The sequence below is a fragment of the Equus caballus genome, chromosome 3 (assembly GCF_041296265.1).
Source record: "Equus caballus isolate H_3958 breed thoroughbred chromosome 3, TB-T2T, whole genome shotgun sequence".
Lineage (NCBI taxonomy): Eukaryota > Metazoa > Chordata > Mammalia > Perissodactyla > Equidae > Equus > Equus caballus.
Genome location: NC_091686.1, coordinates 123,463,464 through 123,488,040, shown reverse-complemented (window position 1 = coordinate 123,488,040; position 24,577 = coordinate 123,463,464). Strand labels below are relative to the sequence as shown.

The following is a 24,577-nucleotide window of genomic DNA, read 5'->3' as shown; positions in this document are numbered from 1 at the left end:
AACTGCTTCTGTGGGCTGGGAGTGGCAGGATTTCAGGATCTCTGGGGTCCAAGTCCAACCCTGAGAGCTGAACTGGGCTGTGAGTGGGTGGGGTCACAGACTGGGACCAGGATGGGGGTGGTCCTGGGTCAGACAGGGCAAGTATCTGTCAACCCTGGGGGATGAAGGGCTGGAGTACCGGGCCTTCTGCTTGCTCCCATCCTCCCCCAAATTTCTCCTGCCATCTCTCCAGTGGATGGACCCCTGTTGTTTTCCAGATGGGGAAACTGAGGCCCTGCTGTCTGAAGACTGTCCCATAGCCTTGCCCGCCTCCGGCCACCTGTCCCCTGAGTTGCCCCTTCCTCTCCAGTGGTCCTGCCTTGATCCTTGTCTCTTCCCAGTAGGCAGGGTCCTCTCCCCCATGACTGGACTCAGGGCCTGGCCACGTGGTTTTCTGGCCTCTTCCACTTTCCCCCACCCCTGGTTAACTAATCTGACCCTGACTGTGTCTCACCAGCTGGGATGTGTGCTGTTGCAGCCAGGTCTCCCCTCTCTGGGGCCTGGGACCTGTTGCTGGGCAGCTCTGGGACAGGTGGACAGTGACAAACTTTATCAAGCTGCAACTCTGGGCACCCCCATGGCCTGGCTACACCTCTTCAAGGCCTTGAGGAACTTTGGCCTCAGCATAACCCAGCCCCTGCTGCCCCTTCATGGTTCAGAGCTGCCAGTGTAGCCATTGCTGCTCTATGGGACTCTGGCCCCTCATGTCCTGTGTAGCACAAAGGGGCAAACCTTGGCCTCTTACCTGGACAAGGTTCAGCCCCTGCTGGGCTGGCCTTCTGTCCTCCCCTCAAGCCCCTTCAGGCCCTGGCCCAGATCCTGTCCTTCCCTGCTCATGACTTCCTAGGCTCTAGGACTGGAGGTCCAGCCCCTACTCCTCATGGGGATGACCCTCCCCTCCTCCTCCTCATGCCCCAAGCAGTTGACCTCTTCCCTGGAAGGTTCCACTCATCTACATGCTTGCCGGCCTTGCTCCCTCTCCCTAGAACACCGTCACTCTATCTGCACTGCTCTCATGGCCTACATGGCCCTTAGGGTTTCCCCCAGGAAGCATTTCCTCCCTGAAAGCCCCTTCTCCTAGGAGACCTGCCAAGCCCCTTTCTTCCTAGGCCCCTACCCCTTAAACAGGGTTATCTAGGTCTACAGCTGGACTTGTGTCCCCACTCTTGTGTCCCCACGGCTGTATGGAGGGACCATGTTGGTTGGGAGCCTCCCAGGAGGCAAATTGAAAAGTACCCTGTTTTCTGGGCCTCACGGCTTTGGCGCGAGTCCCCTGGGCCACGGGAGTTCAGATCTGGTCCAAGGTCTGTATTCTGGTTTGGAAGTGTCTGAAAAGCGCCCTGGAGGCTCTTTAGAAACAAGGGCAAGGTTCCAGAGGTCGACTTCCCAGCAAGCGCTCTTCTGCTAGTGGGGGTTCATCCTGTGCCCCTGCCCGGGGCCTCTTGACCTGAGTCAGACCCACGAGGCAGGGGTGAGGCTGGGGATGGACACTGCCTCCTCCTGCAGGGTCAGGATCATAGGGTGGCGGGGGCGACGCCTCCTCCAATGGGGCCACCGAGCGTCACGGGGCCGGACACAGACAAGGAACAGACACGCTCCTCATTCGTTCCCTCACCTGCATTTACTGAGCACCTACTGTGTGCCGTGTGGACGGTGACACCCGCCTTCTCCTCCCCGGGAGCGGGGGTGGGGAAGGGTGGGCGCCCCTCGCACCCTGAGGCCCCGGCCCCGCCCTGCGCCCACCTTGTACCCGGGAGGACCGCGAGCAGCGCCCGGGGCCTCCAGCTGGCCAGAGGAGTCTCGAGGGGGGCCCGCGGCGGGGCGGAGACTGGGCTCCAGAGGAGGCGGGGCCGTGCAGATGGGGGCGGGACCGAGGGTCAGGGGAGGCGGGGCCGGAGGGGCGGGGCCCGGAGCCAGGGCAGGCGGTGCCCGGCGCACGGGGGCGGGGCCGGGGGCGGGGCCAGGAGCGGGGCGGGCCCGGCGGGACTGAGCGCCTGGCTTCGGGCCGGGCGGGCGCGCCTGGCGACCGAGCCGGGAGCCGCCGCCAGGACACGGGGCCCGCGGGCCGGGAGCAGAGCCGCGGCGGGTAAGGCACGGCGGCGGGGCGCGGACGGGCGGGGCGCGGACGGGCAGGGCGCGATCGCGTCCCCCGGGCTGGCCGGGGTCCCCGGGGCCACGGTCCTCGTTGTAGGGCGGGCGGGGGGCGGTCAGCTGCGGTGCGCGGGGAGACTGATGGCGCCATTGCCTGAGGAAGCGCGCGGGTTCGGGGTGCAGCCGGGAGGCCTAGGGGTGAAGGGCGGTGGCGTCCCGTCTGTCTCGCGTCTCTCTCGTCCCTCTGGCCACCGCTTCCCCAGACCCCTCGGGTTAGCGGGCCGCCGCAGGCCCCCATTACACAACCCATCCGGCCAGGCCTCCAAAGACTCAGGCAGGGAATTTGCTCCCACCTCCTCCCAGTAATCCAAACTTTCCTTCCCTCTGCCCGCTCAACAAAGGTGGGAGAAAAGACACCTGTTGGAGCTGATTCACACTGAAGTGTGAGTGACTGTTAGCCCAGTGGCTCTGGGGAGTCTGCGACTCTTACTATGGGGAACAGTGAGTGTCAGAGAGGACGGCAGAGTGTATGGGAGAGTTGGGGGTTGGGGTCAGCCCATTCCACATGTACTCCTGGCCCCTCCCAGCAGCCCAGCTCTTTCCTGCTACTTTGGGCCTTGGCGTCTCCTGGTGAAGCCGTGCTGACAGTCTGCTTCCTCTGGCGTGTTGAGAGGGCCTGAGCCCTGCTTCAGTGTGCCCGCCTGGAGCCCAATCCCTTTGCCACCCTGCGTGACCCTGACCCTGAGTGCCTCACATCCTCTCTCTGTGCCTCGGTTTGCCCACCCATCAGTGCTGGTGACATCTGTGCCTGCTGATCGGATGGGCATGCTGAGTGAAGTGCCCGTCAGAAGTGGACCTGGCCTGGGGCAAGGGCTCCATGTGGGACCACAGGGATTGCTGTGTGGATAACACACATAGGATCTTGCTGTTGAGGCATGTAACCAGGCCCCAGCACAAAGGGGGCTCAGGAAATGTTACGTGCTGCAATGATGACGATGAAATGTGTAGAATTTTTTCACGGCAGTCTGAGGGCTGAGGGAGCATGTAAGCCCTGGAGTGGGAGCAGGATTCCAGGTTGAAGTCCAGCCTGGCACTGACTCATTGTGACCCTAGGTCAGCCCCCTGCCCTCTCTGGCCCAGTCTCTGAAAGACCAAAGAAGGAGCTGGGTTCAATCACCTCCTGGCTCTCCCCCTACTGTGTCCTTTACCCAGGACACCCATACAGGGGGCCACCCTGGGAGCCAGGGCTCCACTCCAGATGTGACAGAGGGCCAGGATAGGGGCTCCAAGGGGTGAGAACTCTTTCAAACTCCCCTCCTCTGCTCCTCCTCCCATTTCTTGTCTCTGTGCCCCCATGTTGGGGCATACCCTGGGCAAAGGTGGCAGGCAGAAGGACAGACCAATGGACAACCCAGTCCAGTCCTGGTCAGCCCTCAGGAAAGAGGGATGCTGACAGGGTGCCTGGCCTTTTCGAGGAGTCCCTCAGGCCTACAGAGTCAGGGAGGAGCCCACCAAGGAGACCAGCCTAGGAGAGATAGAAGGAGGGTGGGCGGGCTCCAAACCTGCCTTGGCTCTTCCTGTTCACATGGACAGAGGAAAGGGAGGTGCTGAGTCAGCCCCCAGCCCTCCCCCCACATGGATACATGCATGCATGCAGGCAGGCCTACAGATGGTAAGCCTGAGGGAGCCCAGAGAGACAAAGTGGCCCAGGCTTGGCCACAGAGGGGCTGGGTCCTGGGTTTGAATCCGGCTGCCACCATTTACTCGCTGTGCGGTCTTGGCTAGGAGGCTTCACACTGCTGAGCCTCGGTTTTCTCATCTGTAGAGTGGGGGTGGTAAACCACTGTCTGCCTCATAGCTGGTTGTGGATGTCCAAGGGGCTGCTGGTGGCGTGTAGTTGGTGTTCAGTGACAGAGAGCCACTGGGGGTGCTTTCCCCAGCCTGCACTGCTGGACAGCAGGGACAACTGGACCACCTCTTTTTGAGGGTAGGGGTGGGACCAGGCCTGGAGAGGCCTGGGGCAAAGGGCAGGCTTGCAGGTTCCCACCTGCTTGGATCTCGTGGCAAAGCCTGAGTCTATCAGAAGCAGCCAGACTGGGGAGCCACCTGGGTCCTCCTGGCTTCTGTCCTTGAATCTCTGTTGTGGGGCACCAAGAGTCAGTGACTGTGGCAGGCCCCACCCTCCCCTCACTGGCTGGCTATTAGGTGGCCTCGGTAAGCCCTGAGCACACGCATATACGCTTCTTTAATAGCTCATATAGCATGGCCAGCCCTGGGCAGCCTAGCTGAAGGAGGTGGGCCACAGGTGGCCGGTGAAGGCAGGGTTTGCAATCAGGTGGAGGACTCTGAGCCATGGCAGACAGCCGTGAAGGTACGGACAGACTCAGCCAAAGGCTGGCAGTGGGGAGGGTGGCATACCAGTTTGATCAGAGTGGCCTGGTGTGCGCTGGATGAGGTGAGGGTGTCGATGGAGATGTGGATGAAAGTGCAAAGGGGTCTAGGAGGTGGTGGTGGGGGTCTCAGGATGCTGCAATCCTCCCTCCAGGGTGGGTGGCCTCTCTCCAGAAGGCCTCTGGATCTCTCCAGTGGCCCTGCCCAGGCATCCAAGGGCTAGGGACAGTCCCACATGTGGGCTGCCTAAGTTCCAGAGGTTGCGGGGGAGCATTCTGGGCTCTTTGTAGCCTTGGGCAGGCAGGCCCAGCAGTGCAGCCTGGTCACCCTCTTCACCACCCCTTCTCCTGTGCACAGGAGGGCAGACAGGATAATGCCAGGAGGAATGGAGCTGCCTCTCAGCCACGGGCCAGGAGACCTGAGCCTCTTCAGTGAATTACACTTCCTGACTCCAGGTGACAGAAGCCCCTGGCTCTGGGCCACACCAGCAGATTTGGGCTCAGGGGCCAGGCTCCTGAGCTGCACCTGAACTCCAGGAGCTGTAGGCATGAAGGGCAAGTCCAGGCTGGGCTCTCGTCAGGAGGGGGCCTCACCATGCTTGAGGTGGCATGGGCTCCCAGGAGGGGCTGGAAGATCCCCCCCACACACACACACTCCTTTGCCCAGGCAGCAGAACTTCTGAGGTTCCAGCTCTGAGGCCACCTGAGTGGTCAGCCCCTGCTTGCCCCCGCCCCAGGTCACGGACCATGCTGGAACCTACTGGCAGGACTGGCGCTTCTTTCACCCCTGGCCCCAAGGTCCAGAGGTGACTGACCCTCGGCCCATGTGGCCTGGCCATGGCAGATTCCAGCTGTCCTTGCCAGCTGGCCTCCTGGAGGGTGTGGGCTTGGTCACCCGAGGCAGTGGCCTAGGGAGGCTCCGGCCAGAGGAGTTGGAAGGGCACCTTTGTGGTGTCCACACCCCCCTGCCCTGCGGCCATGTTCCAATTCCGAGAAGTGCCCTCTGCTTCCCTGTGAATCAGATGTTTATTGTGTGCGCCGAGCCCTGGGTGGGGGCTGTCCACTGCCAAGCATGCCTGTTCCAGGCTGCTGGGTAGGGTGCAGGGTGCCTGCCTGCTCAAGCCTGCAAAGGGAAGTGAGTTCCCTGCCCCAGGATCTGCCAGGCTGATGGGTGACAGCCTTGAGGTGGCAGCATGCATGCCATGACAGGGGTAGGGTCCCCCACAGACAGGGGCTGAGCCAGCCCCAGCAGGCTTCCCCAGGGCTTCTCCCAGGAAGCAGAGGGGCTATGTTCCCAGTGTGGGAGTGACCTGTGTCCCCTTCATATCTGAGTGACTCTCTGGGCTTCAGCTCCCTCCATGTGAAGTTGGGTAAAAACAGTTCTAACTCATGGTATCCTTTGGGGAAATTAGACGAGATGCTGCCGAGGAGCCCTCACTGTGGGCGTCTGGAGCCCTGTGAGGGGCCCCATCGAGGCTGCAGCCCCAGACCCAGGCTGGGGCCTCCCTGCCCTTGATCGTGCACAGATCCTACAGCTCCATTTTGGGGATTTCCTCCAGCTTTGCCTGAGAGGATGTTATAATCCAGCAACCCTGTTTCATGGCATCAGAGGGCCATGTGTCCTTACACAGTGGGCTGCCCAGGGCCCTGCCCACTGCCCTGAGCCAGGGGTAGAAGCCAGCCAAGCCGCCAGCCCTTGCTGCTGCCTGCCTCCAGCAAGGTAGGGAGAGGTCGGGGGTCGGCCTGGGGCCTGGAATGCTGAGGTGGACCTTGACTTGGCTGCACACCTTCGGAGCCCGCGGAACACCCCTAGTCCACTTGGGGGCCTGGGCCTTTGCCACCCGCCTCCAGCCCCTGCCTCTGGGGCAGTGCTGGACTGCCTTCAGAAAGCTGCTGCCCCCTGCCCTCTGCTCCTCTCATACAGGCCAGGTACCCTGTGTACCAGGCCCTGTGCAAGGCATGGGCCCACGGCAAGGCGTGGGCCCCAGGAGTGGACAGGCCTGCAGGCCGGAGGGCCAGACCTGCTGACAGATACCCACAGATAGCAGCCCAGCCTGTCTGGCCCACCCTATCACTCTCTCCCTCAGATGCAGTTTAATAAAAGCCTAGGTGTCTGTCCTGCTGGGTGCTCAGGACCCTTCCCCACACCCTAGCTGAGCTCCTCCCTTGAGCCCCAGCCTGTTCCCTGGTCACCATGTTTACCTGTCTGCCTCCCCCTGCCTGACTGACTGGGAACTCATAAAGGACAGGGCCACATCTGGGTGCCATGCCCAGCGGTGCCATGAGGGCAAGCTTGGCTCTCCCTGTGGGAAGTCCCACTGTGAGCCTCCCAGAAGCTCCTCCTGAAGCGCCAGCAAGTGGTGGCCCCGGGCAGGGCTCTGCAGGCTGCAGGCAGGGCAGCCGCTGGGCCAGGCGCTCTCTGTATTTGTTGCTCTCTGCCTGGGTTTGACTCTGTGCTCAGCATCCAAGACAAATGCTCCATCATCCTGGAAGGCCTCTGCCCCCCGGGTTGGCGGAGTTTCCAATCGAATAATACTGGGTTGTTGTGCTGCGGCCTAGCTCAGAACTCTCCAGGTTTCCATCACAGTGTCCCTCCCACCCTCCACCCCAATACCACCTTGCCACCCTGTCCTGGCCTGCAGTAGGCTCCAGCTGCCGCAGCCCTCCCGGCTCAGATAGGGGACTGAGGTCAGGTTTCTGTGGGGTCCCACCCTAAATGGAAGCGGTTCCTTTCTCTGTGGCTGTTCCTTCCTAGAGACGTATGTTGGGGTAAAAACTGGGGTCAGCTTGGGCTCCCCTGAGACACTGGCCACAGTGGGGACCCCGTCTTTGGGTCCCAGGAAGCCAGGCTCCAAGGCAGGGCCTGGCAAAGTTGGATCTGCAACAAGTAAGAGAGTGATGGGGAAGGATCCAGAAAAGCGGGCCTGGACCCCTGAATGGACAGGAACTGGAGGGAGGCATCACCTTGTCTCCTGAAGAATGTCTCTCCTTAATCCCAGCTGCTTCCTCTCCTCCTACTTAAGACCAGAAAGGGAAGACTTTCCGGAGGGGCGAGCAGCGGGTGCTGACTCCCTGTATCCCCTGATGGTTGGGCAGATGTGGTGCTGGGGGCCTGTCCCTTGCAGGCAGGTCCTTGGTCAGCTGGGTGGGTTTGACCATGGTGAGCAGAAGATGGAGTGGCCACGTCCCCTGCCTGTCAGCACAAGACAGGAGGTGGCTTCTCATTGCCATCACCATGTGGCCTCTAGGAAGGCAGGATGGCTGCCTGGTGCTGGGCAGGATGCATGGTAATGACCGGGCCATGAGCTGGACACAGCAGAGGGCCTCAGAGCCTCCACAGTCAGTGTCAGGCCACCAAGGCCTCGCTGCTCATCCACCCAGCTCCTGTCCAAGCCGATGTGCTTGGGGGTAGAGCCTCAGCCTCCAGCAGGGGAGGTATCGCCACCCACCACCCTGCACCCCACCCTATCTCAGGACCTTGTCTGTGCTGTACCCCCACTGGCCACCCTTCCCCCACAAAATCTTCCTCCCCCTCTGCCTCCTGTTCTCTCTCAAATCCCACCTAGGGTAAGGATACACTGCTCCGGGGGCCCTCACCCCAACAGTTTGCCACCTGGCATGCGTCACGGCTGGGACCCCCAGTGCCGGCTCCCTACCACACAGGGGACCTGCTCCAGGGTCGGCCGTGGGGACAGGAGACCCTGGAATAACTTCCTTTTGGGGCCTCATCAGGACCCGGCCCAGTTTGGTTCCAGACGCTGGGGTGCAGCTGCCAGAGGAGCTTCTGTCCTTCAGTCAGAGGAGCTCTCTCGGGCCTGGGGATGGAGTACAGGGAGAGCCCCAGGCGGGGGCAGGCCCTGGGTTCATGCCCAGCTTGCCTCAGCTCCAGTGGCCCTGGTGTTCTCCTGCTGTAAGATTGCGTGAGGGATAGAGCCCATCTCTGAGTTCCCCAACCCATCCTGGGGTCCTGAGCACCTGGCCTCAGAAGGTTTGCCACAAAAGATCAGTCTTCCCATTTTCTTAAGAATGTGACCAGGAGGGTGAAGTGCTGTGGTTGGTGGTGGCCATAGCCACTCTAGGGGCAGGAAGTCACTGGGGAAGGAAGAGAGTTGAGAAAGAGGCCCCTTCCCCCCTGGGAGGATCTAGGAGGCCCTGCCCCAAGCCCAGGGTCCTGCCAGCCAGGCACCCAGGGGGCGATGTTCCAGGGCTGGAGTCTTGGGAGGCAGGAGGAGACGGCCTCACTCCAGGCCCAGGCCAATGGCCTCCATGTTGATTCACCCACCCGCTACAGACCTGCACGGGGCCCTCCTGGGTGGTGGGCCTGGGGCTGGCTGTGGGGAAGCGTCCAGCCCTGGGTGAGTCAGCAGACATCGTCCTGGCTCTTCCAGTGGGCAGCACCCAAGAATGGTGCAGGAGGTGCCATGTGGGGCATCCAAGGTCAGGCTCCTTGTGGTGGGAGCAGGAAGGGGGCAGGAGGGGCCAGGTGGAGGGGTCCGGCAGTGCGATGGTGTGGAGGTTCTGAAGGAGAGGCAGGGAGAGGCAGAGGAGGCTGGAAAGGTCGGGCCTGGGGGCACGGGAGGGTTTCTAACAGGGACTGCTTTATGTTTTCAGAGCTCACCCTGGCATCTGGCCACCCCGCCACACACACACAGCAGGGGCTGTGAGGAGGCTTGGGCAGAAGCAAGTGTATCTAGGTGTGTGTTGGGGACAGGGGTCAGCCGACCAGGGTGGAGTCAGTGAGCCCCACTGAGGGGCTGTTGGGGCTGGGGGAGAGGCAGACCTGGTGAGACTGGGGTAGTAGTGGGGCCTGGTAGTACTGATTCTGGCCCCCCACCCCGTCTTCTTCACTGGCTCTTCTGGCTGCCAGTGGTGTGACCCCATGGCTGTCTCCCTGGGCAGGGGGAGGCTGTCCCCATAGTACCCACTGAGCTGTGCCCCCTTCTCCACCCAGAACAGGCTGCCCCAGCCCTGTGACAGGTCCTCAGCCAGGAGGAGGCCTTAGGGACTGGCATTTAGGAGCTAGGTTCCTGGCTCTGCTGACCACCAGAAGCCACCTTGCCTCTGGGAGCCTCAGTTAGGCTGAACATTAGATGAGGGTATTTGCCCTCCGTAATGCCCTGTGGGGCAGACGGCAGGGCCAGGCGGGCACTTTGCTTGTAGGACATCTGGTGGAGCCTTCTAAGGCTCCTGTGCCAGGGCTGGGATGTGGGCAGGCTGGGCAGATGGGAGAGCTCAGGCCCTGGGGCTCACACAGGGCCGAAGCTTTGGGGTCCAGGCACCCTGACTGCAGCCTCCACCCCTCGGAGGAAGGGCTCAGCCTAGAGTTCCCTGCAGGGAGCTATGAGGATGAACCTCCACCAGAGGCCTTCTTCAGCCCCGCACTGGGCTCTGGGACCCCACCCCCCCCCCCCCCGCAGACTACCTGGGAACCCCTGAGTTCACCACTACCTGGCCTGACTATAGGGCATCAGGAGTGTCTTGGGGTGACCTGAGCTGGGACCGAAGACCAGGCAGGAGTTCGTCAGGTGGGGACAGTATGAGGCGGTCAGGGAAGGACATGGGAGGTGACCAGCGTGGCTGGGCACCAACCGGGTGAGGCCCTTGAACTTGAGGCTAAGCACAGTTGCCTTTGAGAGTGTCCTTTGCTGTGGCTGGGACAGTGGCTCAGAGTGATCGGGGGTGGAGTAGAGGAATGGGAGGGTGGGGGTGGGGTGCAGGATCCCACAGGACAGCTGGCCTTGGAAAGGGGACAGTGGGCAGGATGGCTGGATGGAGACCCCCTGTCCTCTGCCCCCTGCCCTGTCAGTCAAGGACTGGGCACACACAGCACTGGGAAGAGCAGGGGAGCCTGGAGCTGGGCCCCTTTCCCGCCAACCTGGGCCCACCGCCAGACCCTTCTCCTCACTGGACCTCCAAACAATGGGGCAGTGTGAGGGCGCCTGGGGACAGTCAGGTCAGCCGGGCCCACTGTGGGCCCATGTGAGGGGTGCGGACAGGATCCAGTGGCCGGCCGTGAGTCATCCAGTCCAGCGCCGAAGCCTGGGGTTCCCAGGCCAAGGAGGAACACATCACTCTCAGTTCCCCAGCCTGGGGGGCTGGCCTGCCCCTCCTTCCCTCTTTCACCCCTCTGTCCGCGCCTCTTCCTGCATCCTCTCTGGCTCCCGCTCTCCTGGGCCTGTCTCTGTGTCCCTGCCTCTGTCCGGCCAGAGACGCAGGCCTGGGAGTGGCTGCAGCCTGCTCCCCCAGGCTGCTGCCCGCCGCAGCCTGAGCAGAGAGGCTGGCCCGTCACCTGGGTGCTCCCCTCTCTCAGCCTGTGGGTGACCCCAGGGGTATCCAGTGAGAGGGCAAGACCTGGCCCAGACCTGAGACCTCCTGAGGCCAACCTAAAGTTTACTAAGGAATAAAAAATGACCAAAAGCAAAAGACAAGGCAATAAAATAAAAAACTCAGAGAGTAAAAATTAATCAAAGCATTAAAGAAAAAGAATGTTTGAATACATTTTAAAAATATTAACATCAGGGATAAAGGGTAAAAGTAAATGGATTAAAACTGAAGAAAGGGGCCGGCCTGGTGGCACAGCGGTTAAGTGTGCACGTTCTGCTTCTTGGCAGCCCGGGGTTCGCCGGTTTGTATCCCAGGTACGGACATGGCACTGCTTGGCACGCCATGCTATGGTAGGCATCCCACATATAAAGTAGAGGAAGGTGGGCACAGATGTTAGCTCAGGGCCAGTCTTCCTCAGCAAAAAGAGGAGGATTGGCAGTAGTTAGCAGGGCTAATCTTCCTAAAAAAAAAACCCAAAAAACAAAAAATTGAAGAAAGACCTAACCCTAAAATGCTGAAATGAGTGGAGGAGGGAAGAGACCTTGTTGTGCACACTCAGCCTGGATGGGTCCCGGCCTGTGGCAGAGTGGGCAGGAGGCCAGAACCCCGTCGGACAGAAGGTGAGCCCGGTTCCTGAGTAAGTGAGGGGTCCCTGACCCAGGAGCCCTGACCTGGTGAAATGCCATAAAATGCCCAGGAGCTTTATGGTTTCCTGTGGTCCCAGGGAAGCCAGCATGGCACAAAAGATACTAAAGAGATGAATAATGGAGCAGATGACAGTACAACCAAGGTCACTGACTGCCACAGGGGTCAAGGCTGGTGTCCCTGGTGGCCTGCCCTGTGATGCCCCGGTAGGTGGCTGCCAGTGTGGTAGGCTCTCCAGCTACCCTGGCCTGGCACCAGCAGACAGCAGGTGTCCATGCAGTGTGCCCGTCATGGCTGACCTCTGGCCTCTACCCTTGGCTCCTGCGACAAGCAGTGGAACTGAATCTCTCTGGCCGTCTCCCCGACTCCCACCCAACCCCAGCACGAGCTTCATGGCCTCAGCATCCCCACTGTGTTCCCTTGTTGTCACCTCATCCTGGTGCTGGGATCTGGGCTGAGTGGGGTGCCCTCCCTGCTCCCCAGGGGCTCTGGGATCCCCTGCTGGGCCAAGTGCCTGTGGCAGAGACCCTGTGAGCTGTCTTATTGTGTGAGCTCACTGTGTTATTACCAACAAGCCCATTTGGGGGATGAGCAAGGCTCAGGGAGTAAAGTGATTTGCACCAGATCCCAAGTGGAAAGAAGTGAAGCTGGGACTGGAGCTTAGGCCTGAATGGTGCCCTGGCCTGGATGCTCAGTTCAGGGCAGGTCTGAGACCTCATCCATACTCAGCTGGGCACGTGGCCCTGACCAGTGGTTCTGGAATGGACCTGCTTCTGTCCCTCCTGTCTGAAGCTCCATGCCTCCTCTTGTCCTGACCCCAGGTCCTTTGCTCAAGCTGTTCCCTATCCAAGACATTTTCCATGTATCTCCTTACTTGGCTACTTCATGTGGAAGACTGCTCTCAGGATGCTGGCTGATGTGTCACAACGTCTGGGTGGAACAGTTGTCACAAGGGCGTGAGTCAGACGTGGCTGTCTCCCCAGCAGATTGGGAGCCTCACATGGAGGCTGAAGCCAGCTTGGATCCTGGGGAGAAAGGTGTGGTCTTTGCCCAGAGGTGGCAGTGCCCTGACTGCCTCCCTCTGCCACAATGCCAGGAGAACCTGGGGGTCAGGGTAACACTGTGTGGAGAGAGACAAGGCTCGCAGGAGCCTAGCCCAGATGTGGATGACGTCATACCATTCTTTGTCCCCTCCCGCTCTCAGTTTTCTCCACTGCCCGGTGGGGTTTGGCCACTGCTCTGGAGGCCCCCCTTTCTGTCAGGGACCCTGTTCCCCGAATAGCTGCTCGCTCCTCTGCTTCATTTGAGCCTCTGCTGAAGCGTGGACCTCTCTGTCCACACAGCCCCAGTACGGAGCCCTGGGCCTTGGCAGTTCTTCCAGTGCTGAGCCTGGCAGCTCCTGCGACAGCCCAAGTTACCAATGGGGAAACTGAGGCCAGGGTTCTGCTTCTTTGCCAGAGCTTGTTCCAGTGTGAGTACCAGGGGTCCTCAGCCGAGGGAACTGGCAACGGTGAGCTGGGCTCAGGGTGGGGGCTTGTGGCCAGGAGAGTCTCTTGACCAGGCTCCCCATAGGCTCTGGAGATAAATTTAAAACAGAAGTACAAGAACAGGCCAGCATGCGCCCACCCCCAGGCCTCCCTTCCTGCTGATGCTGGCCCCTGCGGTGGCCTCCTCCCTGCATCCCCACGTGGTGCATCCCACCCCTTTGTGCCCCAGCCTTCTGCTCAGATCCCTGACCCCTCCATAGAGCCTGAGGGCTTCCTCTAGCTGCCCCGTGGGCTGCTGGGTCTTCTGCCCAGATGGAAGCCAGCGCTCTTCCCGAGAGTAGGCCATGAGGCTCCTTCTCCTCCTCCTATGCCCCTCAGAGCCAGGCTTGACAGGAAATGCTGGGCTGCATGGTGTGGGTGGGGTGGCCCCAGGCTGTGGGTCACATGGACAGTGCTGGCTGGGTGGCCGCGGCTGCAGCCTGCTCAGCCTCAACTTCCTCATCAGGAGAACAGGAGAGTGTTCACCCTTGGGCAGCTGAGGACTGAGTGGGCCACGGAGCTAAGGCATTGGCACGGGGCGGACATTCCGGGGGGTGTGTGCTCCCTGGCCCGGCCCATAGACGTGGCCCTCCTGTAACAAGAGGTGACCATAGGCAGGAAAGCAGCCCCAGCCTTCACAACCCCCTGCCTTGGCCTCAGTAAGTGAGGAGTCTATCCCCACAGGATGTGCATGCAACACAGGTGTCCCCAGGATGGTCTGGTCACTGGTAGCCTCTGCTCCTAAGGATGCCAGGCTGGGGCTGGTGGCAGGGACCAGGCCCTCCACTGGGGGGAACCAGGCCCTGGCTGGCCCAGGAGGCACCCAGCATCAGAACCGCCATCTGGAGTCTTCTCAGGCCCAGTGGGGTGGGCACTCACCAAGTGTGTGCTGAGGGGGCCAAGGTGACGTGGGAAGGGGAGGGGGGTGCAGGCTGGATTTGGGGAAGTCTTGCCCTCTCTGGGTTCCTCGTCTGGCCAGGGGTCAGCTTGACTCCGACCTCAGCGGAGACAGTCTGTTTCCTTCTGGGGGTTCCGACAAAGGTCATCAGCAGATTTCCCCCCAAACACACCCCCTTGGCCCCTGGAGGGTTGGCAGCAGTGTTGGGCAGCCTGGTCTGCCCGGGGCTCAGCCCGCTGGGTGCTCAGGGTGTGAGGGTGCGAGGTCTGGGCCCTGCACGTGCTCTGCCGGTGATGATTGCCAGCCTTGCTTTGTGAACAAGAACTCTGAGGCTAGGAGAGGTCAAGTGCCTTGCTGAGGTCACCCCAGGGGTCTAGGCCCCTGGTCTGTGGCGACAGAGCTTCTGTGCTAGCATCCATCATGCAGGATGGAGAATTGGGGATGCTTGGGGTGAGATGAGTGGTTTAATTCAGCAATTGAGTCTCATAAACTGGACCCCATGGAGAGTAGGGCGCATCCAGCTAATCAGGGGGCACGTGATCTGTTCTTGCTGCAAGAGGTACCCAGCACCTGCTTCATCCTGGGCACACTCCAGGGACAGACACATGGAGTAGCTGGGCCCTGGAGCCGAAGTCGAGGGAGGGGCAGATAGTCAACAGATGAGCTGAAAATGCTGCAGTGGGAGCACGTGAAGGGGGGAGGCAGCCTCTCCTAGGAGCTGAGGGAGGGGTCTCACACGTGAGTGGAGGCCTGTGTAGGAGAAGGGCAGGGGCTGTGTGTGCAGGTAATGGGTCCAGCCCAGAGGCACTGCGGTCTGGACGAGGGGCTGCGGAGGCCGTAGTGGGGCCAAGGAAACAGAAGGGATGGCTCTTCAGGCCGAGTGAACTGTGGGGCAAAGGCATCCATCACCTTTGGGTAGGATTACCAACACTGGGAATGTGGCTCAGAATAGGACCAGTGGTGGGCAGGGAGACTGGAGTGCGGGAGGGTCCGGACCTGCACTGGTGGGATGGGAAGATGTTGCCTGGCTTTTAGCAGGGGTGGTTCGAGAGAATACTCTCTCTTCCCAACATGATTGTGATGATGATGTGGCCAACAGAACCCCAGTGACCAGGTGCCCTGTAGTAACCCTGCCTACCAACCATGACAAGTGGTCCTCCGGACAGCCCCATTCTTCAGATGAGGAGGCTGAGGCTCAGAGTGGGCCACAAGGAGGAGGGGATTGAGGCAGGCCTGTTTCCAAGGAAGCCTGTACTCTAACCACTGTGACGCCCTGCCTACCAAGGTCACGTGGGTGGAGCAGCCCTCTCTTAGTGGGCAGGAGTATCAGAAGGGGAGACACTGGTGCAGACAGGACTGAGTGCCTCTTTTGGGGGCAGCTCCCTGTGCCCTGTGCAGGGCCTGGGCCTTCAGGATGCCTATGCTGGGTGCCATGCTGGGCAGTGAGCCTCTTCAGGCTAGATGGGGCAGGGCTGGCGAGAGGGGTGGGCTGCATCCGTGGGCGAGGGGCCGGGAACACACGTCAGCACTCTGGAGAATTTTTTCTCACACGATTAAAAGGTGGAAACTTGTCAGTGTTATGATGAACTGAAGTGTGAATCCTGAAACGCCTCTGCTGGCTTGTGGTTTGAGGCAGGGGAGAGGCTCAGGCGAGTGACGATGCCAACCTGTGCTCCCTCCAGCCCGCTCGCCCTTCACCATGGCCCACCCTGGACCTCATCCCCAAGACAGGGACCCTCGGCCTGGAGCTCCTGCCAGCCATCCTCCCTCCCACACACAGGTTGCTTCTTCCTGGCCAGGCCAGAGTTCCCTCCTGCAGAGCCTCACCCTCTCCCGGGCTCTGCTGGAGCGTGCTTGGCACCAGGTGAGGGGCTGCCTCCTGCAAGGGCCCCCAGCTCTACTCTGCATGCTGAGCCACCCTTGGCTCTCGAGACATGCTGCCCAGCTTGGGCACTTTTGCTGGAGGCAGAGACCCAGGCCTGGGAGAGGAAGGCCCCGGGGTTCTGTAAGGCTGGTGGGGCATCCATGGATGTGTGGGCATTGAGTCCTTTATGGGGGCAGAGCTTGAGGGCTGAGGGTCCCAGAGTAGAAACCCCATCCCTGCTTCTAGTTTGGCCATCATCCTCAGAAGCGCAGGCCCATGCGTTCAGACGTGCATGCGGGCCTCTTTCTGCACTTCCGTAATTCCCTTCATCCCTTGCACATGGGAGTGGCCAGACTGCCTCCCACCTCCGTCCATCCTTGGCAGCCCTGAGAAGCTTGTGGGGGCCTTCTAGACCCCAGCACACCACTGCCTTGTGGGGATGTTGGCTGGCTCCCACTCGTCAGCCTGTTCTGTTTTGCAACCTCGAATGCTTGCCTGGCGCCGGCCAGCGGCTGATCTCACCGAGCAGAGGTCCTGGGGCATGGATGGGCCTTGGCTACAGCCACACTGGACATCAGTTCTCGTTCAGGGTCGGATTAGCTCTAAGTTGCACTTCTTCACTCTGGCTCTGAGGGATGGCCTAGGCATGTGCTGGTTACAGCCACGTCGGAGGTTTGGCTGTGTGTATAGACGTGACACTGAACCCATCTCTCCATCCATTGGCCTATCTCTTGGCCCTGCCGTGGGACAGGCACTGACCCAGGCCCATGGGGAGTGCTGGGGATAAGCATGTGGTGACACTCGGGTACGCAGAGCTATGCCAGTGACTTGGAGATTTCAGAGAATGGGGTAAGGTTCTAGATGGTCCTGTTCTGAAAGGATGAGGGAGCTTTTGTTGGAGAGGATTCGTTTTCCAGGTGGAGGAGACTGCATGTACCAGGACAGGGCCCAGGGCAGGTAGCATGGGCCAGACCCCGTATACTTGAGCAGGGAGCCAGCCTGGCCTCTGATCCGTGGTGGAAATGTCTTGACTGAGCCAAGGAAGGGCTGGCCAGAGCTGTGAATGAGAGGCCAGGAAGTGGGCCCAGCAAATCTGGTGGGTATAGGCCAAGCATGGCATCTGACCCCATGCCCAGGAGGGGTGGGAGGTCGTGAGCCAAGCCTGTGGGCGGCTGTGGACATCCAGCCTCCCAGGCAGCTCAGATTTGCCCCATCTGACTGGATGCCCACAGCGGGGCTGCCCGTAGAGCCAGCCTCTTCCTGACCGCAAGGCCAGGACTTAGATCAACTGAGTGGAAGCCCACAGTTTGTCCAGGGAAAGGACTTTGGCGAGTCCCCGTGTATACTAGTTTCCCATGGCTACCCTAACAAAGTACCACACGCTAGTAGCGTAAAAACCAGAATTTAGCTCTCACAGTCTGGAGGCCAGAACTCCAAAATCAAGGTGTCAGCAGGGCCACACTCTCCCTGGAGGCCCTAGGGGAGAATCCTTCCTTCCTTGCTTCTTCCAGCCTCTGGTGACTGCTGGCAATCGTGGCTTCCTTGGCTTGTGGCAGCATCACTTCAATCTCTGCCTCTGTCTTCACATCACCTTCTCTTCTTCTTTTTTTTTTTTTGAGGAGGGGAAGATTAGCCCTGAGCTAACTGCTGCCAATACTCCTCTTTTTGCTGAGGAAGATTGGCCCTGAGCTAACATCTGTGCCCATCTTCCTCTACTTTACATATGGGACGCCTGCCACAGCATGGCTTGCCAAGCCATGCCATGTCGGCACCCGGGATCTGAACTGGCGAACCCTGGGCCGTCATAGCGGAACGTGTGCACTTACCTGCTGCACCGCCGGGCCGGGCCCTCACCTTCTCTTCTGTATCTTCTCCTCTTCTGTCTCTTATAAGGACAATTATCACTGGATTTAGGGCCCATTTGGCTAATCCAGGATGAGATCCTTAATTACATGTGCAAAGATCTTTTTTCCAAATAAGGTCATGTTCATAGTTCCCTGGGGTCAGGACTTGGACATATCCCTTTAGGGGTCCTTCTTCAGCCCACTGCAGTGAGTGACTCTGGGGAGAGCCCTGCCCTCTAGGCCACCTGTTCCGTCTTCCGAACAGGATGGTGGCCAGTACCAAGTTCCCAGGAACACTTGCAGCCCTGCTCTGGAAGGCAGGTTGCAGCGCCATGGTATAGAGACAGGAGTGAGGCCCAGAGAGGGGAGGGGGCTCATGACCGGGTGGGCAGATCTTAGAGATGGCTGTGGGCAGACCCAGGCCCTGTGGGAAGGACTGATGCAAAGCATATTATTTTGAGAGCTTGAGGTTTTCCCCATTGGGGGGTACCAGCCACCCTTCCCCGGGCCCAATGCCCTCCCTGAGCCTGACAGGCACTCCTTGGCACCTCCAGTGCCTGAGCTGCCCCTGAAGGCAGCAGACAGACACAGGGGTACTGGATGCCTATGGGAGAGCCAGGGCTGGGTTTCCAGGGACATGAGTCACTGGCCGTTGGCCCAGCCAGTGGTCCTCAGGGTTTCTTGGTCAGTGCAGGTGAGGATAGGACCAGCCTTGTGGGCTGTGAGTGCCGAGGCAAGGCAGGCGCCACAGCTGGCTACAGAGGTGGTGGGCCGCAGGGCATGTGCCTCGCTCCTGAGCAGGCTGAGGACCCCAGGAACCCAGAGTAAAGGCTCTCCCTCCCTATTCTTTTTCAGGCTACCCCTTGGCCCCTTCCTGGCCCTGCTGGCTGGCTCCTACCCTCCCTGGTAAGTGCCCTGCCTCTGGCATGGTAGGGTGATCCCCAAGCCTGGCCTTTGAGGCACCAGCCCTGGGGGGTGGGAGAGGACCTGAAACTTGGCAAGGGTGGAGCAGGGGATCAGAGCTGCCTGACGTAGTGCCCCGCCATGCCACCCCACAAACCTGGCTGCTTGGATGCTAGTGTGGGATCATCTCCATGGTTATTTCCAGCACAGTGTAAACGTCATGGGGCTGCCGTTACTGCAGGAGGGGCCCTGAAAGTCCTCTGTTTCCAGGAAATGAATGAAATGCTGTCTTGGGAGATGGGAGGGCACATGGAGAAACTGAGGCCCAGAAAGGAGGGGCCTGTGGAGGTCACACAGCAGCCCAGGACTCCTGACCTCAGCCTCCTAAGGGGAAACTGGGGTTGTGAAGGGGGCAGGAGCCCTGTCCCTCTGCTCTGGGCTGTGACTCCCCCTACAGCATCTGGTGCTGGGCTGGGGGCTGGGTGGGCGTGGCCCTTTGCCCTTTGCCACCACTGCTGCATTGATGTGCATGGGGGCCCTTCAGAGGGCAGGGTGGGGGGTTGGGTAGGAATCTGGCTCCTGTCAGGCCTCCTCATCCATCCTTCCATCTGTCCAGTGAGGGGTGGGACATCTTAGTGGGAGCTGGCTGGCTCCCGGTTCTTATCTTGGCAGGTTCTCATCCATACCTGCCCTCCCAGCCTCTCCAGGCCTCGGCCACCTTGTTGCCCATGGATTCCTCCCAACTCTGGGATGATGCTCACCCTGAGCCCCTGCCCTGCCTTTGGCTTCCTCACCCCACCCCTGTCCCAGCCAACTCCTCCTCCTTGGTCAAACCTGGCCCCTTCCCTGATCCAGTCCCTGCTGGGTCCCATGGCCTCCTCATGCCCCTACCTCATCCAGAATTGCCCCACTGGCTTGTCCTGGCTGGCTCACGACCCAGGGTCTCCTCACCTGCTATTTTATCTCAACCCTCAGCACTCATTTCACAGATTAAGAAACTAGGGCTCAGAGAGGCTAAGCCAATAGCTTGAGGCCACACAGCTGACAAAGGATGGAGGGAGGCTCCAGCTGTGTCTTACTCCAGGGCCCGCTACCCAGCCTGAGCAGGCTGCAAAGGGGAAGGAGAAGGGGAAGAGGCCCCACTTAACCCTCCCCATCACTTCTATCTGTCTGTGGCCAGCTTTCTGCTGAAGGCACAGTCTGCCTTCCGCCACCACTGGCACAGGCTGGGGGAGGCCAGGGTGATGTGCCCACCCTGAGGAGAGCTCAGCCACAAAAGCCCAAGTTCCCCACCCTCCAGGAGACAGCAAGTGGTCTGTGATCCAAACTGGCCCCCAGATGGTGCAGGGGCCTTGGCAGAGGTCTGGGGCTGTGGACACAGTGGGAAACAGAGGCCCCCCAGTCCAGGAGCCACCCTCCTCCACTGCCCTGACACTCAGGTATGTGGGACTGCTAGGAGCTGGCACAGCTGGGTATGGAGGCCATGCCTTAGGAAACCGGGTGGGCAAGATGAGGCGTTTGTGACTTCTAGGGACCCTGTGGTCTGCGGCCTCTGTCACCCTCAAATCCTGCTGTGGAGGTGGCCCAGAGTGCTCCTTCCTCTAGCTGGTCCTGCCCTCCGTGGGAAAGGTATGACCTTGAGACCCAAGCTCAGAGGTGGGGGGTGTGGGGGTCAGCCCTGAACAGCCTGGGCTTGAATCCTTGCTCCCCAGCTTCGTGGCTGTGGACCTGGGCAGGAGAGGAAGCCCAGCTTGGGGGGCAGAGCAGGCCAAGGAGAGGCTGCATTCTGAGTGGAACCCAGGGCAAGGGCCAGGGAGTGACAGGAGCACGCTTTGTCACTCAGGTCATAAGTGCTTTCTAGTAAGCCAGGTGTTCACAGAACCAGCAGAGAGTGGTGATTGCTGGAGGTGTGTGAGCCCAGCTCTGTCACAGAGCCTGCGCCTGGGCGGGGAGCAAAAAGGCCTTGGAGAGAGGGAGGGAGGGTGATAGGGAAATGCCTAGGCCGAGGCTTGGAACTTGGTTTCTTGGTCCCTGGTGTCAAAGGGCAGAGAGGTGGCCACCTTGAAACTCAAAGGTTCTTGGTGCAAGAGACAGCCCCTCTGTGTGGCTCAGAGGGCAGAGCTGGAAGGCAGCGTCTGTGTTGGTGGAAGGAGCACCCTGGGGAGGTAGTGAGCTCCCTGTGTGGGGTGTATTCGCTGGCTTCATGCCAGGCGGGGTCTCTGGGGCCAAGGAGGCTGGGCTGTGAGGGCCTTTGGTGGTTTGCTAGGGAGAAAACCCTAGTTTTCTAAAACCAAGTGTGCAGAGGCGGCCATGGGGGGACCGGTGAGGAGCTTCCTCCCAGGGGACACAGCTGGGCCCTGGAGAGCTGCGGTCTCTGACCACAGTGAGGGGTGGGAGCAGGGGGGCTGCTAAAACACAGCAGACCAACAGCACCAGTGGGGCACAGCCCTGGACTTCACAGGGTGGAAGGCAGGAAGTGCCGGCTATCCGGGGCTGCCCAGGGACCCGGCAACAGGAAGTCCTGGGCGGAGAGGAAGCCCTAGCGCAGCCCTGGCGGCCACAGGCCCCAGATAGAGCAGGCGGCCGTCAGCAGGAGGGAGCTGCAGGCACAGCCACCCTGGCAGAGCTCCGGACAGCGCAGGGGCATCAGGCCTCACCGGCCTGGGGGATGCAGGCCACGGCCCTGTCCCGTGGCCCCTGAGCCACATGGCCTCCCTGGGTTCCAGGACACCTACTCCCAACGCATCGCCAGGCAGAAGAGCCATGTGCTGGGTCAGTGCCATCAGGTCAGTGGGATGGCCCTGGAACTGGGGGCTCACTCTGGAGGTGGTGCCAGCTAGCACCTGCAGAACCTCTCGGGGAGGCCCTGCATGGGAGCCAGGGCCCTCACTGGGCTGGCAGTGGGGGCCCACGGGACCCTGGCCATGGGCCCTTGAGAGGCAGTAGGCTCTGAGAAGAGGTCTCCGAGCTGGACAGGGCACGGTGGGAACCCAGGGAGGCAAGCTGTTGCTAGGTCCCCTGCCCCCCGTCATGTGCCACTCAGCCTGCAGCCAGCAGGGAGGCGGGGGCCAGCCTGCTGGGGTGAGGCGCCAGGTCAGGGTGAACCTCACCCCCCCGGCCCATCCCACTGCCGGGAGTGGCCTTGGCGTTTGGATCCTTTGTGCACACATTGTGTGTGAGTGAATGTGAGTGTGAGCGTGAGAGTCTGGGTGTGAGTGTGTGAGAGTATGCACATGTGAGGGTGAATACGTGTGTGTGAATGTGTGAGAGTGGCTGTGTGTGTGTGCATGCCCATGTGTGTAGGTACACACCCTGAGGACAGAGAGTGCTGTGCGCACTCCGCACTGCCCACCCAGGGTCTTGGGGACGGGGCCTCTCCTTGTGAATCCCAGGCCGTGCACCCTCTCTCTGGCGTGGCTGGTCATCGGCCTTCACAAGAGATTTTTGGTTTTGATTCTCTTATAGAGAAAGATTCTGGGAAGAGGAAGGGGGAGGAGAAACTGAAAGGGAAGCACAGCTGAACTGAGTGGGAGGCGCTGGAGCCCCTCTCCCTCCCCGTGGCTGTGCATTCCACGCCACCTGGTGCCTGTGTGTGCCAGGCTGGGGGTGTGGCTTAGCGCTCCACCATTTACTGGCCGTGTGACTTTGGCGAGTTACTCAGCTTCTCGGATCCTCGGTGTCCTCATCAGTGACGTGAGGATGACGCTGGTTCACACCTCAGGGTTGTTGAGACAATGACGTGGGGTGATCCCTGAGAAGCACAGAGCCTTGGCCATGGCGTGTGCCCAGTGTGCTTGGTGCGAGTCCTGAACCTTTCCTGGCCTCGGTGTCCTAATCTGTAAAATGCGAGTACAGTACCAAGCCTGTGGGATCTAACGAGCTGTCAGGTAGAACCTGGCACTGGGCTGGTGCAGGCTGGGGGTGGTGGTGATTCTGACCTGTGCCCAAGCTGCCTGCCCAGGGCACTGGGGGCCCCCGATGAAGGGTCTCCTTAGCCCCTGGAGGCTGTGTGTGTGTGTGTGTATACATATGAGTGAGTGAATGAATATGTGTATAGGTATGAGTGTAAGTGTGCATAAATATGTGTATGAGTATATATGAGTGCGAGTGGGCTTGTGTGAGAATGAGAACCTGTATAAGAATAAATGTGTGTTTGTATACGCATGTGAATGAGTATGTGCATGTGTATGAGTGTGAGCATGTGTGAATGAGCATTGTAAGTGTATGAGTGTGAGCATGTATGAGTGTGAGTGCTCATGTATGAGAATGCGTGCATGTATTTGTCTGTGCATGAGCATGTAAGTGTGCATGCATGTGTACAATGAGTAAGAGCGTGTTTGTGGGTGTGAGTGTGTGAATGGGTGCACTGGAGGGCCTGGTTTCTTCTCCACTGGGGCTGGAACCCCCAGCCCCACCTTGCCCTGTGGCTCTGATGAACAAACTAGCCTGGTCACCACTGACGGGAGCCCCCTGACACTGTGGTCACATGAGACGCCAGCTCACTTACCACAGCCAGGGCCATGTCTGCAGGTGTCAGAAAGGAGAGCCCACAGGAGCCCAGCCCTCCAGGGCCCCTGCTCTGCTGTCACGCACGGGCTTGCACCTGTGCACATGTGTGCACACACACCAATGTACACACACCTAACCTCCCTCAGCTCACACGCATGTCCTTTATGAGGGAACCATCTGAGACAGACCGGGTGTGTGTGGAGCCACAGCTCACGTGCGGGCCTGTGCAGGTGATGACTACACACCCTCCCCAGGGCTCACGGCCCCAAGGTGGTAGGAGCCACAGAGCCTGTATTCCTGGAACTTAGTGGGGGCTGTCTCTGTGGGACTAGTGGTTTTCACCTGCCTGCTATGCGCCTCTCCCGCCTCCCCCCGCCACAGCCTTGGGCCTCAGGTCACCTAGACCAATCTCAACTTTGAAAGAAGGTAGGGGGTGAGCACAGCAGCAGAGACCACAGAGTGTGCCCAAGGTGCTCCCTTCCCTAGTGTGTGCATGTGCACACACACACGTAGGCATGAGCACACATCCACACATGCACATACACAAATATCACACACCTTTGGAAGGGCTCACAGAGCCCAGCAGCCACCACCACACCAGCCCCCCAACACAGGCTGACCTGTGCCTCTGCCAAGCCTGCCCCAGGGAGCCCCTCTGAGCTTCAGGGAACAGAGACCCCCACAGCATGGCAAACCCAGAAAGCGAGTAATGACCCTGCTGCCAGCTCCTTGGGTGGCCTCAGTCACTCCTCTGTGGGGGCAGATGCCCGCAAGGGGATGGAGCTGTCACTGTGCTGCTGGGGTATCTGGACACTGAGGAATGGACTCTTCCATGCTGGCTTTTAACTGCAGGAGGCAGAGGCTCAGTGGAGGACGAGCCGGGTGAGATTTGAACCCAGGTCTCTAGCATTCTCCCTGACAGCTCCCACCCAGGGTGGCTCAGCGGGCACCCTCAGCCGCATGGGGAGGGGTCCCCACTGGGGTGTCTCACTGTCAGGAAGCCAGTGGGGGCCCCTGGAATGAATGAGTGGGGTTTAACCATCAGGTCCTCGGGGCTGAGGCAAAGCCAATGGCACTGAGGGAGACAGCCAGGGAGGCCAGGCTGGCCAGGAGTGTGGGTGTCCCTTGGGGACTCCTCTCAACTTTCCCAGGCACTGAGGGAGCTGGAGTCTGTGAGCTGGACTGGAATTCCCCAAGAGCAATGTGGCCACCATGGTCACCATGGCCCGTCATCACCCTCACCCTCAGCTGCCACTTCCCCTTTTCTGCTCCAGCCTGGCCTGGCTCTGGGCTCCTGGTCAGGTGCCAACCCAACTCTCCCCCTGGTGCAGGACCGGGCCAGTTGGGGCCAGAGGGTGTGAGGGCATCAGGATGGGCTTCCCTTTGGATGGTCCATTCTCTGGCGAGGGACTGTCCCTGAAGTGAGGGCATTCCCAGGAGAGATGAAGCACCACTCATTCTCACCACCCAAGGTCAGTGAGTGGCCACCTAAGAGCCCCCGTCCTGCCCACAGAGGGATGGTGGCCAGAGGAGAGTGCGGTCCT

General features: G+C 60.4%; 1 protein-coding gene across 4 annotated transcripts in view; it reads left to right on the top strand.

Annotated features, from left to right (window-relative positions):
• Nucleotides 1–1,999: 1,999 nt before the first annotated feature.
• Nucleotides 2,000–24,577, top strand: part of SH3BP2 (SH3 domain binding protein 2) — a 39,123-nt gene continuing 16,545 nt past the window's right edge. Inside the window, exons 1-2 of one of the 4 annotated variants that reach the window (XM_023638484.2) lie at nucleotides 2,000–2,125; nucleotides 18,477–18,527. Coding sequence is in view for 1 of the 4 variants with exons in the window: in XM_001489429.7 (XP_001489479.4) it covers nucleotides 21,231–21,310 (80 nt within the window). In the remaining 3 variants the exon portion in view is untranslated. Of the gene's footprint in view, nucleotides 2,126–18,476; nucleotides 18,528–20,500; nucleotides 21,311–24,577 lie in introns of those variants that run through there. The other 3 variants (XM_023638488.2, XM_001489429.7, XM_023638486.2) reach the window with 3 other exon arrangements.